The sequence below is a fragment of the Rhinatrema bivittatum genome, chromosome 1 (genome assembly GCF_901001135.1).
Source record: "Rhinatrema bivittatum chromosome 1, aRhiBiv1.1, whole genome shotgun sequence".
NCBI classification, from domain to species: Eukaryota; Metazoa; Chordata; class Amphibia; order Gymnophiona; family Rhinatrematidae; genus Rhinatrema; species Rhinatrema bivittatum.
In genome coordinates, this window is record NC_042615.1 from 136402314 (window position 1) to 136421494 (window position 19181).

The window sequence follows — 19181 nt, forward strand, 5'->3', positions numbered from 1 at the left end:
ATAGTGTGATATTGTTACCCTTTGTTTGTTACCCTGAAGGTTTCCATTTATTGGGGTTATTGAAATTGAAAAAATGGATCAATTGTTCAGTTATACCAAACATACGGCTTTCTTTAATCATCTCCCAATTCTCATTATTTGAATGTTGTGAAAATGCAACGTCTGAGAATTGGGATAATTATGTGAAATTGAATAAGAAAATTATTAGAATGAACTCCTTGTGGCCTGTCTGAGTATTGTAGAGTCAAAAGGATACCACGAGGGTTAAGGATGCAAAAAGAACCACTATTGTTTTCTGATCGTGAAGACTTTGTGAATAAATGGAATTCAGTGTTAAATAAATGCTCAAACGACCTAATGGTCTTGATTGTAGAAACTATAAAAGAATCATTGGGAATATTGGGACAAGAATTGTTAGGATTCTGAGGTATCAGATGGTGTGTGAACCTGGGCCGAAGTGAGAGGTGACACCACCCACGGGGAGGAGCCCCGTGGGCCTCACTGTCAGGAGGCTAGGTCTCAGCCGAGAAAGGCACAGAAAGAATAGAGGCTTTTATTAAAGAGATAGAAGCACTACCCGTGGAGCGGGAAGTGCCAGACAGATGGTCACACAGACCCAGAGTCAGTGGAATAGGTAGTGCCCTGAGGGAATAACTCCGTAGCGCTGATAGTAGTCCGAGAAGCGGGAACACCGGAGAGGTCTCTTGTAGAGATGGTAGTGGCCAGCAGGGCGGGGTACACCAATGATGTCCTCGGTAGAGATGGTAAGGTCCGCAGAGTAGGATATGCAGATGAAGTCCTCAGAAGAGGCGAGAGCGACCCACAGAGGAGCACAGTCGAGGCCCAAGGTGGAAGTGGTAATGGCCCGCAGCGCAGGGTACACCGGTGAGGGTCCTTGGTCAGTCTAGTAGCAGTCCGCAAGGCGGGAAGCGTCTGAGGTCCTTGATAGCATAGTAGAGCAGGCACTACTGACTGAGTTCTCTGTAGCGATGGTAATGGCCCGCAGTGCGGGGTACACCCGATAGGCACTTGGTAGGTAGAAAGTGATCCGCAAGGCGGAGTACTCACAAAAGAGCAAGTTGGTTCCAGGAAGCCCCGGTGAACGGAGGAGTTCCAGGCGTCAGGCCCTCCGAGGAGTGGATAGCCAGGACAAGAGAGAGGTCCGGGTACCTGAGATGTCCACATCGGAACTGGAATCTGGAATGCAGGGTCCTCAGGAAACGAGGCGGAAATAGCAAGGATGAGACTCTTTGCCAAATCATCTTTGGAAAGGGCCAGCAGATTTAAATATCCACAGATCCTGACGTCATCTGGAAGGGACGCCCCCAAGGTTCCCGCCATGACTTGGATAAGACCGGGCTGTGTGCGCGCGCACACTCCTAAAGAGCCTTGATGGCAAGATGGCAGTCGGCGGTGTCCATGCCAACGCCTGGAAGCGATTGGCAGCCTCCGCTAGCTACATACGACCTGCCTATCTACCCCACGGAGTCAGGGAAGTGAAGAAAGAGGTGAGCAGAAATGGTCACAGCCGTCTGTGACCGACGGGCGTAACAAGAATTGGATCAATTGTTGGAAATATTTAAGGAAGGGTCAACACAGGATAAGTTGGAAGCAAAATTAAATAAGTATAAAGAACAATTGGAAACATTTCGTGCTGATTTGAAAACTGTTAAAATGAAAACATTTCAGAGATTGGCATGATTACACAGAGTGATTCATTTATCCATGGATGGTGAAGGATAAATATAGAGGGGCAAAAACATCTTTTTCCTCCTCTGATGAGTCATCCGATGAAGACAAAGACTAATAGATGCCCTAAAAAAATGGTGTCGTTTGCTGAAAATGTGGTTGAGGTTTCCAGTAATGTTTCCAATAAAGATCAGAGTGTGCAAGGGAATGTTAATAAGGAATTGGGTCATTTTTTACGTTTGCACAATTGGGATATCAGCGGAGTCAAGATACAGGACGCTTTCAGACATTTCAACCCAGCCCCCATTAGAAGAAAGAAGAAGTGACTGATCTACGGTGGTCAATTTATTGTCTAAATGTCTAGGTAGTGAAGAGATAGAATTGTTAAATTTGGGGTTGTCGTTTATTCCATCTGTTCAACATGATGCATTTCAGACTAGGATTGATTTGTTTAAGTTTTTTAGACGTTTAAATTTGGCAAATTTTTTGGTAATGAATCTAGCAATGTGGGATATAAGTTAATAACTTGACCCGTGCTTAGCATATAGCTTTGCGGGGATTAAAGCAGGACAGTTCAATAATAAAAGCAGCTGATAAAGGTGGAGGGATAGTTGTACAAGATTGTCATGATTATCTGATGGAGGCTCAGCGTCAATTGAGTGACAATACAGTATATTTGAGGTTATCATCAGATCTCACAGGAAGGTTGCAAAATGAAATTTGGGAGATATTGCAGGATGCTTTACATAAGAAGCTAATTGATAAAAAAAAATTGGCTTATTATTTATATGAACCTTTTCTTAGAGTGTCTGTTTTATCTGATACCCAAAATTCATAAATCATTACAATCTCCTCCGGGGCGTCCTATAGTATCAAATATAAGTTCCTTGTTTGAACCGGTTTCTAGATATATTGATAGCTGGTTGCAACCTGAGATGTTGAAGATCCCGTCATATATAAGAGAGACGTCTGATTGCATTTGTCAACTATCCCAGATAGAAAATGTTCAAGCAGACTGGTGGCTTGTTACTTTAGATATTTCGGTGTTATATACTAATGTACCACAAGATGTGGCAGGGGACGTGGTTAGAAAGGTTTTGGAACAGGCCTTGGCCTCAAATCAGAAATGTAATTCTTTATGTCAGTTGGCTAATATCTGTTTAAAGAAAAGCTTTTTTAGGTTTGGGGAAAATCTGTACCATCAAATAAAAGGGGTCCCTATGGGGTCAACGATGGCCCCTTCGATTGCATGTCTATATGTTGGTGAGTTTGAAGATAAATATATTTATCATTCTGAGTTCTGGAAATACATAAGATTTTGGGGTCGGTATATAGATGATATACTGTGTATTTGGACAGGATCTTTGAAAGATCTATGCAGGTTTGACCAGTGGATTAACACTATTGATTTCAACTTGCAATTTTCTCATAATTATCAGCAGTAGCACATTGCTTTTTTAGATGTGTGGATATTAATTTTTTTTATTTAGTGATTTTTATATACCGCGGCACGTTAAAAACATCACCTCGGTTTACAATAAACAATAATTCAGCAACAGGCTTTACAGGGAAATTGAAATAACATAGACATGATATATATCAAAAAAATACCAACAAGATAAAAGCAAATACAATAAACAATGGTAATCATGATCCTTAGTTAATGGCAAGTCTAATAATAAATGGAAGTTCAGAGACCAAAAAAGTCAAAATTCGCAGTGAGAAGGTTAAAATATAGTTAAATATCATGGGGTGCTACAGACGTCTATTTTTTGAAAACCAGCTGTTGCTTCATTACAATAGTTTTTATCCACGAGCTCTTAAGGAGAATATTCCTATTAGTCAATTTCTGAGGCTGTGTCGAGTGTGCTCAACTACAGAGGTATTTAAAGAACAGGCAAAGGAACTGTCATATAGGTTTTATGAATGAAGATATAAACGGAAGTGTGTAAAAAGAGCGTTTAAACGTGCTTTATATGCAAATCGTGAAAATCTTTTGATTCCTAATAAAAAATCTCGGTTAACTTGCCTTGTTTGTACATTACCTTTTTCTAACATCTCTAGTGAAATTAAAAAGATTATTGTAAAACATTGGTAGGTATTACAGTTGGATTCCATATTTCAAGAGTTGCCGGTGTTTGCTATGAAGAAGAATTTATCTTTGCGTGATCAGCTAGTGTCATCTGATTTAAGTGGGGAAAGTCAACATGGGATAGAGGAGAATGGCCAATTCTAATGAGGCAGTTGTTTGGTGTGTCCTTTTGTGGAAGTTACAAGGGTATATCTGGCAGCAAAGCAACGGATATATATAAGTTACCTGTGAGATATGATTGTCATTCTAAACAGGTTGTTTATATGATCATGTGTCTGTGTGGTCAATTTTATATTGAACAAATGAAAAGAAAAGTGAGTGTACGTATACTGGAGCATTTGAGTTGTATACGCACGAAAAAGGAAGGCGCCCCGTTGGTGAAACATTGGTTGTTATCAGGCCATCAGTTAGAAGATTTGAAATTTTGTTATTGCACATGTGGATTTGAAGGAGGGGGGATGTTTCTGCAAGTTTGGTCAGAAAGGAACAGCAATTTACATTTGACTGGGGCACAATAGAGCCGGATGGAATGAATGTAGAGATTGAGTGGAATATGTTTTTGTGATATATAATACTGGTATTGTAGAATGGAGTTGGGAATTGAAGATGTGAGGGGGTGTGTTTTATGTTTAGGGATTGTACAGCTATTTATGCATCATGATCAAGATTATGAGATAATTAGAGGCTGGGTATTGTGACATGGTATTTAAAGTAGGTATGAGCAGTGGTGAGGAACGTGTTTTTGGAGTTGATGTGCGCATGTACATGCACGTTGAAGTCATGTGGTTGAAAGGAAGTCTGGCAGTTGTAAGGCGGGTAAGTTAAGTGACCAAGAAGCATATGTGTTCTGTTTTAGATACACTGCGTTTGTCTCTGGTATTAATATTCTCATCGCGACTGTTTTTATTTTATATTTTTGTGCAGAGTCATGGTTAAGGTGAAGTGATACCGTGAGAATTTTGGGAGCGGGTTTAATATCGCGCTGAAGATAATATGCATGCTTTGGCGTCGGGTGATTGGATTAGGGTGTGGGAAGTAGTCCAGTCATCCTGTTATTATAGAGTTGATGAAGGTGAGCGTTCGTGGGAAAATGTTTTAAAGACCTGGCTTGCTTTTTTGTGAGAGTAATAGCGTTAATCATGGCTATGCTTAACTTTATTTTTTAGTGAAGATTTGTTTAAGTTGATGGTGATGAAGCCACATTGTGAAAATTAAGGCAGCGGTTTTTTTTGACAACGTACTGAAGAAAACACGTATGCACTGGCGTTTGTTAAGAGCGTATTGAGAGTGTTGAGAGCGGTACATATACAAAAATTCTTTCCTATTGCGGTAATAGGTAAGTACTATATATATCAATTGATGTGTATGGCTTGTATGGGGGTGTTTATTTTATTTTTTATTTATTTAACCGTTTTTATATACCGACTTTCATCAGGGATATCACGTCTGTGTACATTGGTCGGTATTACAGTTGGATTTAGTTTAAAGACTTTAGTTTAAAGAGCAGTTGAATTCGTTGAATTTTATAAAATGAGCAGTTTGGCATTTTATAATTAGATTTAATGGTAAGTAAGGGTACAATTATATAAATGGAAGTAACAAAACTGTTCAGATATGTGGTTTAAGTAAATAATTCATATATAAAAGTGTCATTTAAACAATGTAAATATAGTAGTAAAATGTAATTGTGTGATATTTTGTAATGATTATACTTTGTTTCATAATTGTTTTATATTTTTTGCAGATATTGTGAAAATAGCATGTCATAAAAGATGAGGGGGTCGACATGTTTTTAATTGGGTGTCCCCTGAAGACGAGTGGGTTCGTCGAAACTAAGTCCTACTTGGGTTATGAGATCATTGGGATTGAGGGGTTGTTAATGTGTGTTCATGCATGAATAAGTTCGATTTTGGGTTTTGTGTATTGTATAAAATAAAACATTTTGAATGAAAAAAAAACATTTGTATTTGGGGACAGAGTTATAACCAAAATGGGACATAGGTTACACAAAAACTTGTTTTATCAAAGTAGGCTTATATGCCTGCTCATAGGTAATATATTCTATATGTACCTGCTATGCATATGGTTGATAAAGATTTAGGATAAACTGGCAACCATGAATATCAAATTCTATAAGTAAATCACAGACATATGATTGTTTCTAGCCAAAGAAGACTTTTTTTAATGTTTCCAGTATTTGACATCATGGGTTACTGAGTAATGATTTAGAATTCAGGTAAGGAAATGTCATGTTGAAGGCCCTGCAAGTATAAGCCACACTCTACTCAAATGCAAGCTAGTTTTTACTTTAAATATGCACTCCATAAAAGGTCCTGGCTTATACTTGCAGAATTTAAACATAACAGACAAGTTCCCTCAAGGAAAAATTTAAGTTTTAGGTTTGAATGTCTTAAGTAGATACAGTAATCACAGTACAAAATCCAATCTAGGTGGTTTATCCAGTTAAACAAATACTTAAGACTTTACCTTTACAAGCACATATATTCTTACTTCTAAATTCAAGAACTTACAAATCTCGTGTATTCTCAGCATGGCCCTCTAGCTCTCAAATTACTGGGAACATCTTCCTGGCATTCCAGCATTCCTTTAAAAGTCCTGAGGCTCAATGCAATTCTCAGGGGAGAAGCTGTTGGTTTTGCCTTCAGGCTATGAGCAAACCCTTCTGGATTGCTCATCTTCGCTTTCTCATTCTTTCCAATACAGCATGTGAAAATAAAACAAAAAAGGTTTTGTTACCTATTATCAGCCACTTGAAGGAGGTCAGTCACATAAGGATCCTGGGGTTGAGGAACTGGATATGAAGTGATGCCAGAAGGAGGTACAGGCTGATCAATTTGCATGCGCTGACGTCTAAATGGAATTGTTCTCTTCTTACCACCTAAAATCAGTGATAACACAATAGCAACATAAATTAGGGCTAGAACTGGAGTTTTTTTCTTCTGCTACATTGATTTTGAATGGGTGGCCATAGATAAAGGAATACTCATGACCAAACGGAAAAAGATATGTCCTACTATAACTTATATTTTGCTTAAGTCAAAAGCTGAGGATGATTATGATTTTCAGGAGATGATAGTATCCTCAGCTTCTGACTATATTTATATATGTATACATTATAGATATATAGAAAAAAATTATCTAGCACAGGATTTCAAAACCTGTACAGTTTTGAAATGTTGTAAATGTTACCCTGTTTCCCCGAAAATAAGACAGTGTCTTATATTAATTTTTGCTACCAAAGATGCACTAGGCCTTATTTTCAGGGGATGTCTTATTTTTCCATGAAGAAGAATTCACATACCGGTAATATTGTTGAACAAAAAAATGAACTCGCTCCTCGAGGGCCTGCTCTCCCTGCCTCGGTGCCTGTATTCAACTACTTCTGCCTGCTGGGATCATTTTTAACTTGCTTCCTTTTCTCCATTGGGAAAAACTGAAAAGTGGAGGCTGCTGCTGACTCAAACCTAGAAAATGACCACTGATGTTACTGAATCCTGAGAGAACGGGGCGTTGAGCACATTGTCCATTTCCATCCATTCTTCTCCATTCATTTGTTGATCTTTGAGAGAATGCAGAAGAAAGGAAACAGACTAATCTGATTAATTTGATTCCTTCCTTCTTATAGCAATTTGTATGAGATTTTATTAATCTAGATGTCCAATTATATCACCAATATATAGGGCAGTTGCTGAACAAAACAAAACAAAGCTTGCATTCTCTTCCCTTTTGGGCTTGCGTGCTCACAGAATCACAGATTGACTGAAAAAGAAGAGTGATGCTCTTTATACAGTAATTTAAAAAAATGCAAACTGCGTCTACGGTAAGAAGCGTCCGTGAAGCATTAGGCCCGCGCAACCCATTTTACTGTATAGAGCGCTATACAGTATCCTGGGTGCGCTGGCCTAACGCTTCACAGACATGCTGGTACCGTATCTGTCATTTCAAATGACATTTGAAATGACAGGTACCAGGAAGTGGGCGGTTCTCCTACGCTTGGGATTGCCAGTCTTCTCTCCTCTCGTCCCGAAGCAAGCAACGAAAGCGGAAAAAAAAAAAAAAAGGCGAAAAAGTGAAAAAAATAAAAGTTGCAAGAGAGAGGACGGGCAATCCTACTGTATGCTCGGGATTGCCAGTCCTCTCTCCTCCTCCTGAAGCAAGGCGCGAAAAGCAGCCTTGCTCCGGGAGGAGGGGAGAGGACTGGCAGTGTACGGTAAAGCAACGAAGTGACTTACTTTTTTCACAGCCCTCCTCCGGAGACAGATCGCGGCTCCCCTGCCTCCCGGCGAAGATGGATGCCTGCACGGGCGAAAGCGGCCCCTGTGCGTGCGATTGGGCCGCTCAATGCGTGATGTCACACGTCGTGACGTCACGCATTGAGCACACAGGGGCCGCTTTCGCCCGTGCAGGCATCCATCTTCGCCGGGAGGCAGGGGAGCCGCGATCTGTCTCCGGAGGAGGGCTGTGAAAAAAGTAAGTCACTTCGTTGCTTTACCGTACACTGCCAGTCCTCTCCCCTCCTCCCGGAGCAAGGCTTTTAGTGCCTTGCTTCGGGAGGAGGGGAGAGGACTGGGGCTGCCCCGGAGACCAGCACCCATGGACGTGGCCAGGGCAGGTGAGCGGGGGCTGGGGGAAAGTTTGCCGCCTACCCTTACCCCTGCCTCTAACGCAGGGATAAGGGTAGATGGTAAGTTAGCAGGTTAAACACGCGGCAAAACGGCAGGGGCGCGCGTTACTGTATGGGAGGGAATACCGTAGCTAATTCGATCGTTTACATGAATTATGTGCTAGGTCTTACTTTCGGGGGAGGTCTTATATTTAGCAATTTGGCAAAACCTCTACGAGGTCTTATTTTCGGGGGATGTCTTATTTTCGGGGAAACACGGTATATGTTTGGTCAGTTCAAGGATGATTTGTGCTAGATAGTAAAATGCTATCTGTCCAATAGTTTACAGGATTCAAAGGAGCATTGATTCACCAGAGAGACTGCATACCAAACTAATCTCCTTGATTTCTTTTATTTGGTGACTAGGAAATTAAATCAGAAGACAGCATGGGTTGTAGTCTTAGATTTCAGAAAAACATCTAATTGTTCACATTCGAGATTCATAAACATGCTGGTAGCCTGGAAGCAAATCCCAAGGTAATAAACTCTTACATACTGCTAGAACACAGATAGACAATGCCGGTCCTCAAGTGCCACAAACAGATCTGGTTTTCAGGATATCCATAATGAATATGCATGAGCAGGGAGGAATAGCCTAGTGGTTAGAGCAGTGGACTATGAACCAGGAGACCAGAGTTCGAGTCCTGCTGTCGCTCCTTGTGACCTTGGGCAAGTCACTTTACCCTCAATTGCCTCAGGTACAAAAACTTAGATTGTAAGCCCTCTGGAGATAGAGAAATACCTCCAGTACCTGAATGTAAACCGGTGTGATATCTCAATTGAGATTGAATGTCGGTATATAAAAATAATAAATAAATATTTGCAAATAAAAGAGGCAGTGCAAGCAAATATATTTCATGTGTATTCAATGTGGATATCTTGAAAACCAGACCAATTTGCATTATTTGAGGACTAGAGTTGCCTATATCTATGCGCTAAGATGAAAGGCAAAGTTAACTGTATATTACAGAATTCAATCTAAAAAGAGTGAAAATTTGTAAACTATCAGTATCATCATCTACTGTACCTGGAGACTGGAGGGTTGCCAATATATTGCCAGTTTTTAAAAAGGAATCAAGAGGTGATCCAGGAAACTACAGACTAGTAAGTCTCTCTATTCCAGGGAAATGGTAGAAACTATCATAAAGAACAAAATTGCTGAACTTATAAACATAGTTTAATGGGACAAAACCCATCATGGGTTTAGCCAACGGAAGTCTTGCCTCACAAATTTACTACTTTTTTTGAGAGTAAACAATCATGTGGATAATGTGAGCCAGTTAATATAGTGTATCTGGTTTTCCAGAAAGCATTTGATAAAGTCCCTCATGAGAGACTTCTTAGGAAATTAAAAAGTCATGGGAAAAGAAGTAGTATCCTATTGTGGACTGCCAAATGGTTAAAAGATAGAAAACAGCAGAGCTAAATGGTAAATTTTCCCAATGGAAAAAGGTGAATAGTTAGTCCAGGGGGAATTCTGTGCTACTGCAGAGTGCAGAATATGCGCAGAATTGCCAAATTCTGCGCAGAAAATAGCAGAGGAGACCATGGCATGCTGCGAACGGAGCGTATCCCACATGTGCCACAGGACGCGCTCCATTCACAGTGAAAATGAAGGCCCCCGGGTGCCGTGAACAGTGTGCTCCTCTCTCGGCGAAGATAAAGGCCCCGGTGACAGAGGGGAGAGGGTGGGTGGAGGGGAGGGTGAGAGAGCAGGAGGGTGTGAGAGAGAGAGCATGGGAGGTAAGGGGAGTGGGGGAGGTGAGAAAGCAGGAGGGTGTGAGAGGGAGCATATATGAGGAGATTGTGAAGAAGTGTGTATATGTGAGAGAGATTGGGAGCTCATGTGTATGAAAAAGCGATTGTGTGTATGTGAGGATGCTAGCCTGAGTGAAGACATTTTGTATGTGTGAGACAGAGCCCGTGTGAAGGGGTGCATGAGAGAGAGACATAGGTAGCCTGTGTGAGGATGTATGTGTGAAAGAGAAAGGGAGCTTGTGTGGGTGTGTATGCAAGAGAGAGGGCCCTGTATGAGAGTGGTGTATGTGTATTAGAGAGAGGGAGGGGGGGGGTGTGAGAGAGGGAGGGACAGAACTGAGAACAGGGTCAAACTCTGTGACTGGCAATAGAGTGGAAGGGGTTGAGCCTAGAGGTGGAGGGGAGAGATACTGGCAGGTGGAGGAGTTGCGGCCTGAGAGGGCAAAGTGGCCATGGTTGTAGGGAGAGCGAGTGGAAGGGACACACTTGTAGTGAATTTCTAGGGAAATTCTGCTCAAAATATTTAAAACAAGCCGTTAAGCCCGTAACAACGGGCTACATTAATTTTTTTTTTTTAGTCCATTTTCGAACACAGCACCTTTCTACACTTTTTCTCACTCACTGCCCCTTCCCCTCGGTCACTCATCCACCTCCCCCTCGGTCACTCACCTCTTCCCTCCCCTCAGTCTTACTCACCCTCTGTCTCCCATTGCCTCCTTCCCCTCACTCTCACCTCCCACAATCCCATTCCTCACTCTCATCCCCTCAGCTCATCCACAACCCCTTCCCTCTCTCAGCCCTCCTCCACTCCCTTGTTTTCTCTTCTCCACAACTTCTTACCCTTCCCACTTACTCAGTCACTCCCCCAGTCACTCCCCACTCTCTCTCAATCCCATCCCTCACTCTCATCCCCTCCAATCCCCTCCCCTTCAGCCCTCCTCCAATCCCTCTCTCTTCTCCACAACTTCTTACCCTTCCCATTTATCACTCACATCCCTCTGTCCCCCTTCCCCTCAGTCACTCCCCCCTTCCCCTCAGTCACTCTCGGATGGCGCAGACGGAAGATCTCCGGGGGTCCCTCCCGGAAGAGGGACCCCCGGAAGATCTGCATCTTTAATTATAACTTTTTTCTGTATTAATTTAAAATGTAATTACTTAAAGACTGTCATGTAAATTGTATTATTTTGACCAATATAAAGTCTGCAGAATTTTAAGTTTTTGTGCACAGAATTTTAAATTTTGTTTGTGCAGAATTTCCCCAGGAGTAAATAATGGAGTGTCTCAGCAATTTGGTCTGTAACTACTGCTTCTTAAAATATCTATAAACAACCTGGAAATGGGAACAACTGAGGTGATCAAATTTGCCAATAACACAAAATTATTCAAAGTTGTTAAATCACAAGAGGATTGTGAGAAATTGCAAGATGACATTGCAAAACTGGGAGACTGAGTATGTAATGGCAAATTAAATTTAATGTGGACAGGTGCAAAGTGATGCACTTAGGGAAGAGTAACCCAAATTACAGCTACATAATTGCAAGGTTCCACGCTAGGAGTCACTACTCAGGAAAAGGATCTAGGTGTCATCTTTGAAAATACGTTGAAATCTTCTGCTCGATATGCAGCAGAGCCAAGAAAGCAAATAGAATGCTAGGGATTATTAGGAAAGGAATGGAGAATAAAAGAGAATATCATAATTCCTCTGGATGGTGTGCAGTTCTGGTCACATCTCAAAAAGATATAGAAGAATTAGAAAAAGGTACAGAGAAGGGCATCCACAATGATAAAGGGGATGGAACAATTCCCATATGAAGAAAGGCTAAAACGGTTAGGACTCTTCACCCCACCCCCATATGCAGCAATTACAACAGTATCATCCATAGGGCTTCCTTTTCTGAACAAAATGACAAGGGCAAACCATAAAGTGTCTGAAATAGAAGAAAACTCCAGAACATAGCCATCCCTGATGACTCCTAAGTGTTGCGACCGTCGCTGCCTGACTTCTCCACTCCGCCCTCCTTACCTCTTTGGCGACTCCCTCCTGGGTTGATGGAAGTTTGGCTGCCGCAGCATCATCTTGCCAACCTCCTCCGGCGTTCCCAGACCGGCTAGACTCTGCCTTCCGCCATGTTCTCCTGAGGCCTAAGGGCGCATGCGCGGCGTTGCCCCAACTCAGTACCAGCTGTGGCGCGAACCTCAGTGGTGTCCCCCTGATATGACGTCATCCTCATCAGATACTTAAGGTCTTCGTTTTTGCTAGCTATTCAAGTTAGCAAGGAGATTCCTCCAGGTATCGCTGCGGATGGGATTCGCTCTCCGCATACTTTGCTACTCTGCCTCCTCAGACTTTACCAGGGATACCCACTCCTCGGGGCCTCGCTCTCTCTTTTACTTTTCAGGTCACAGCCTGGAATCGATATTCACTCGTCGAGGGCCCACATTCCCGGACCTGCTACTGAATATAACTTCTGCCAGGAAGTCACCGCTGTCTACAACACCAGTGAGTTACCATCTCGCTCTCAGAGCTTTCCCTGGAACCAGGTACTCGCTCCTCAAGGGCCTACTTCATTCCAGCTCCTGGGCTATTCTAAGAGACTACAGTCTGAGTGTTAACATCAAGGTTCTGTTCCTGAACTCTGCATACTCTGCCTACTCACTATCTCAGTTTCTCTACAGCTCAGCCTTTCTGGGATCGCTGTTCCAGTGCCTGAGGGACTACAGCCCAGCCAGGCTCTTCTAGCTCACTACTGCCACCCCTGGTGGTTCTCAAGAACTGTTTAATAAAAGAACTTGTGTATGTGTGTCTCCCAATTCTGAGCCTGACCTGTGGTCCCTCTCGGGATCTTCCCCCATGGGCGTGGTCATCTGCCACCGGCCCAAGGATCCACCCACAACCATCACGAATAACAACACTAAGACCCACTTATCCAAAGTAATGTGGATCCATCTTCCAATAAAAGACTGACAGCTGCCCCTCTAGCCTTTGTATTGGAGAATGGCCTCCTACACCTTCATTGGAATGTCCAGGAACTTCAGGACCCCCCAACCCCCCCCCCCCCTCCCAAGACACTATATCATTTCCTCCCATCTTAAGAGTTCTGAAAGGACTGGACCTACAAGAAGATCTAGACCACTAGCCACCCACCGACCTTCTCAGAATCCTTAAATTAGCTCCTAGATAAAGCTACTCGTGATGTCCTCTAAGGCTGGTCTTCAGGTAATTTGGGAAATTTTGATTCCCACCTTTCCTAGACCTTCTCCAAAAAGAACATTTCCCTTGAAGGGGTGTCTGGCCCACAGGACTTCCTCCCTTCCCAATCCTCCTCTCTTCTGTTCTGGATTCTCAGGAGTTCCCAGGGTCGGGTTCTTACAGGAGAAAAACCTGGAGCTGCACTCAGCCCTACAGAAAAAAAGCCTGATGCAAACACTTCACAACTCTGTGGAAATAGAGGTCTAGGAAGAGAAAGGAATCACATTTCCCCTTGAAGAATAAAAAAAAGCTGGAACTCCACCCAGAGGAACCACGTACCAGACCACTGCAGCATCCGACACCATTGAAACCAGTGTAGGACCACCTAATTCTGAGCTATTCTATTCTCGTGGTTCCAAAATGGTCGCTGCTCCTACCTCAGAAACAAGCACACCAGCGGGAATGACTTGCACATAAGCCCACCAATGCAGGCCCCTCACTTCCCCAGAACTACTACTTCATGCACTTCCCCCCTCCCAGTGTCCAACAGAGCAATCCATGCATGCTATAAATTAAGTGCTTCCCATGCTCCCTCGCCTACCTCTACTGCTTCACAGCCTACAGGTCCTAACCATAATGCCGAGAAAAAGATTTTGATTACTACAACTCACTCTCAGATGGCAAACAGTTCTATTTTCTGCTTTCTTCCCCCCTCCCCCCATAAAAGGGAGGAAAATATGAGGGAAGTCTTTATTCTTTTTTTTTTGGGAGGAGAGACCATAGAAGAGGAGAGAAAAAAAGATTAGGAAAGGGGAATATGTAATTCCAGCAAACACAGATGAGAAAAACCCTGTTCTAATACTGGAAGCCACCTGGTCCACTGGCTATGATCGACCAAGGAAGGGTCGCCATCTGCTGGTTGGGAGGCATAAACCCATACATCTGGATTGGTCTGGTTGAATGAAGAAGATATAGGTTTCTTATGTACTAAAAGCCACTACTATCATCATTACCAGACTGCTATTATATGCAATACTAGCAAAAATTGCAGGCATTACTCAGGTAGTCTGGGCCATAACAAATATACATTTTAAAATCAAACAAAAGTGAAAACAATATATATTTTATTTTATTAAGTAATTAACAGAAAGCAAACAAAGCTTTAGAATCTCTCTATAAAGAACATTAACAGTGTATTAGAACTGATTCACATTTATCCATTCTATTCCACTCATGATTTTATAGATCTCTATCATATCCATCCTCAGACGTCTCTTCTCCAAGCTGAACAGCCCTAACCTGTTTAGACATCCCATCCCCTTTATCATTTTGGTCACCCTTCTCTGTACCTCTTCCAGTTCAGTAATATCTTTTTGAAATGCAGAATTGCATACAGTAATGGACATTCGCCATTCCTTTCCTAATAATTTCTAAAATTGTTTGCTTTTTTGACCACAGACACACACTGAGCCAAGGATTACAAAGTACAGTCCATGATGACATCCAGATTCTAATACGGAACCTAAAATTGTGTAACTATAGTGAAAGTTACTTTTCCCTATGTACACCACTTTGTGCTTGTCCACATTAAATTCCATCTGCTGTTTGGATGCCCAATCTCGAAAGATGTTCCTGCAATTTCTCAGTCCACTTGGAATTTAACTATATTGAATAATTTTATCTGCAAATTTGATCACCTCACTCACTGCTCCAGATCATTTATAAATTTAATAAAAAGTACCAGTCACAATACAAATTCCTGAGGCACTCCACTGTTTACCTTTATTAATTGAGAAAACTGACCACTTACACTTTTTCTATCTTTTAACCAATTTGCAATAGGACATTACCCCTTACCCAATAACTTTCTTTTTTTCTCGAGTCTGTGGAATTAGAGTAAAAATACCTTTTTCTGGGTTCTTAAGTCTCTATATGGATTTATAAGAAAAATAAACATTTTATATTTTGTAGAGCTTATCAAGCATGTTATTGTTCTGAGTTCCATTAAATGCAAACATAGTTCATATGCCTATATGTAAAAAATCACCAAAGCTAATGCGTTCCGAATTATCCCAAACAACTGAAAAGCAGGTTGTTAAAACAAGCAAAAACCACACTTTGAAATGTCTGTATGCCAATGCCAGAAGTCTAAGAAGTAAGATGGGAGAGTTAGAGTGTATAGCAGCAAATACTGAGATTGACATAATTGGCATCACAGAGACTTGGTGGAAAGAGGATAACCAATGGGACAGTGCTATATCAGGGTACAAATTATATTGCAATGATAGGGAGGATCAACTTGGTGGGGGTGTGGCACTTTATGTCCGGGAGAGTATAGAGTCCAACAGGATAAAGCTCATACAAGAGACTAAATGCTCAGTAGAATCTATATGGGTAGAAATCCCATGTGTGTTGGGTAAGAGTATAGTGATAGGCGTATACTACCGTCCACCTAGACAAAATGGTCAGACAGATGATGAAATGCTAAGAGAAATCAGGGAAGCAAACCAATTTGGCAGTGCAATAATAATGGGAGATTTCAATTACCACAAAAACAACGTGCAAGGAAACAATTAATGAGTCCTCCTTAGTATTCAAAATCTATTCAGCGTTTATTTTCCAACATTCTTCAATGGCAACTCCATTCATTCAAAATAATCAGTAAATGTCCCCCGACACGTCCCGTGTTTCGCTGGTGGCTGCATCGGGAGGGACCATAGAATCAGTGTAATCTACAATACAACAGTATAACATAGGTAGAACTAACACAATGCGGCTACTTAATTTTAATAAAATTATTCTCAACTGTACATACCTTGTATATAGATCATGGAGCGCGTCGGCCCTCACTGCTGTTGACTATTTAAAGAAGCGGATTGGCGCCAAAACAGGTTCTATCGCGAGAGACTCGTAACAGACCCCACCCACCTGTCCCTCATCCAAACAGGTGCCATTCTATTTCTTTTTGAGCCACAGTCCATCCCAGACGGCTCAATAAATAAATAGAATGGCACCTGTTTGGATGAGGGACAGGTGGGCGGGGTCTGTTACGAGTCTCTCGCGATAGAACCTGTTTTGGCGCCAGTCCGCTTCTTTAAATAGTCAACAGCAGTGAGGGCCGACACGCTCCATGATCTATATACAAGGTATGTACAGTTGAGAATAATTTTATTAAAATTAAGTAGCCGCATTGTGTTAGTTCTACCTATGTTATACTGTTGTATTGTAGATTACACTGATTCTATGGTCCCTCCCGATGCAGCCACCAGCGAAACACGGGACCGTGTCGGGGGACATTTACTGATTATTTTGAATGAATGGAGTTGCCATTGAAGAATGTTGGAAAATAAACGCTGAATAGATTTTGAATACTAAGGAGGACTCATTAATTGTTTCCTTGCACGTTGTTTTTGTGATATTCGCCGAAGTGCAAGGTTTTTGCTTCATGTTTTGTGAGATTTCAATTACCCCAATATTGACTGGGTAAATGTAACATCAGGACTTGCTAGAGACAAAGTTCTTGGATGTAATAAATGATTGCTTCATGGAGCAATTGGTTCAGGAACCAATAAGAGAGGGAGCTATTTTAGATTTAATTCTTAGTGGAATGCAAGATTTGGTGAGAGAAGTAACTGTGGTGGGGCCACTTGGCTACAGTGATCATAACATGATCAAATTTAAACTAATAACTGGAAGGGGGACAATAAGTAAATCTGCAGCTCTAACAGTAAACCAGGGACAGCATCAGGCCACAGCAAGAGCAGTGACAGAGCACGATGTGAGGAGGAGCCACTGAGGAAGCTGAATTTTCACCAAGGCATGCGACGTCCAACCGTAATCAGATTGTGCTCTTCGCATCAGGGCTTTCTCATAGCCCTGACGCCATTTGCAGCTCATTTTCTTTTTTTTTTTTTAAACCATGACAGTACTAACTGAGGGCATCATCGCTGCTGCTCTGGCCTCATCTGTGCTTACCTCTTTCTGCTCCTCACAGTGCCGCATCCAGGCATAGTGGAAGGACAGGGAATGCTGGGGTGGCCCGATAGTGCTCTCTTCTTCATTCCGACACCTGTCAGTATCACTGCTCTATTTGTCACTGTTGCCTTGATTCACTCGGCTGGAAACGCTGAAGTAGGCAACAGAAGGGCCAGCTTCCAGCTGACAAGGCCATTCTCTCTCCACATTTCATAGGGCCCGGCATTGCAATTGAGAGCTATTCTTGGCTCCTTCCCCCGCCACGGTTAAGTGCCTTGGGAAATGTTCATCTTCCTCAACTGCCCCTCCTCATATCGTGCTCTCTGTCACTGCTCCTGCTGCCCTCCTAATGCAGCCTGATGCTGTCACCGGCTTACTCCCCTTCATCAGCCTGCTCCTTGCTCCTGCCATTATTTTTCTTCTTTGCAGCATTCAGGCTCTTCACAGTACCACAGCCTTCCTCTTCCTCCATTCATTTTCCTGCACAATTGTTTTATTTTTATTAACTTTAGACATCCTCTTTACATGGGCCGTCTTCGCCGCCATGGAGATGGGCTCCCGTGGCGGCCTTGTATTGTGGATCTTCATGGCTATGGGGATGGCATTTTAGTTGGTGGTGCACTGCACACTCCTTTTAAAAGGACTCTGCTCCCATGCTAAGGGTTCAACAATAGGTCAGAGTTCTGTGTTCCAGCAATGCTCTGCAAATTGCAAAATCCTTCCTGTGTAGGAGATGTCTAAAAGGGATCACTAAAGCTGCAGATAGTATTAAATAATAGGAGATGTCATTTCTCCCAAAGGGGAAGAGAGAGCAGAGAAGAGAGGTGTGGGGCTCCTAGCACAGGATCCCTGGTAGAGAGAAGAATCTGAAGTCAGATGTGTACTAGATCAAGGATGCTCAAACGGGTCCTACACCCCACCCACCAGTCGGGTTTTCAGGATATCCCTAATGAATATACATGAGATTTATTCGCATGCATTACCTCCTATGGATGCAAATATTTCTTATGCCTATTCATTAGGGATAACCTAAAAACCAGACTGGCTGGGTGGGGAGGGGCCTGTGGGACCAGTTTGAGCACCCCTGTTCTAGATTATTGTTAATCATACCAAAATTCAGTCTTCAAGGAAAAGAATAACCTGTTCTACCTAACCTAGGGTGGCCCACAGTGGAGATTCTGAAGACTTGTTTGCATTATGCTGTAATCCTATGAGTTTAGGACCCTGGCAGAAGAAAGAATTTTACAACTGATCTGTAACTGAGGGAGTTTGGATCAGAAAAGACTGACTGTACTTCCATTAACTTATTTTTCTTTTCTCTATTTTTGCTATTGAGAGGCTTCTAAGAAAACTAAAAAGTCATGGGATAGGAGGCAATGTCCTTTTGTGGATTACAAACTGGTTAAAAGACAGTAAACAGAGAGTAGGATTAAATGGTCAATTTTTCAGTGGAGAAGGGTAAACAGTGGAGTACCTCAGGGATCTGTACTTGGACCGGTGCTTTTCAATATATATATATATATATTCTATATATATATATATATATATATATATTCTATATATATATTCAATATATATATATATATATATATATATATATATATATATATATATATATATATATATATATATATATATATATATATATATATATATTATATATATATATAAGGTGGCAGAAAAACTTTGCCCCCAAAAAACCAAAGAGATCAACCCAGCCTGCAAAAACAAAAAACCATGGTTCACGCAGGAACTAAAAACCATCAAATTAGAATTGAGAAAAAAAGAACACG

At 41.9% G+C, this 19181-nt stretch overlaps 1 protein-coding gene across 2 annotated transcripts in view; it reads right to left on the reverse strand.

Annotated features, from left to right (window-relative positions):
- Nucleotides 1–19181, reverse strand: part of CEP135 (centrosomal protein 135) — a 435470-nt gene that overhangs the window by 335974 nt on the left and 80315 nt on the right. For both annotated transcript variants that reach the window (XM_029587343.1, XM_029587336.1), the window contains exon 5: nucleotides 6539–6680. In XM_029587343.1, the coding sequence (XP_029443203.1) occupies nucleotides 6539–6680 (142 nt within the window). The remainder of the gene's footprint in view (nucleotides 1–6538; nucleotides 6681–19181) is intronic.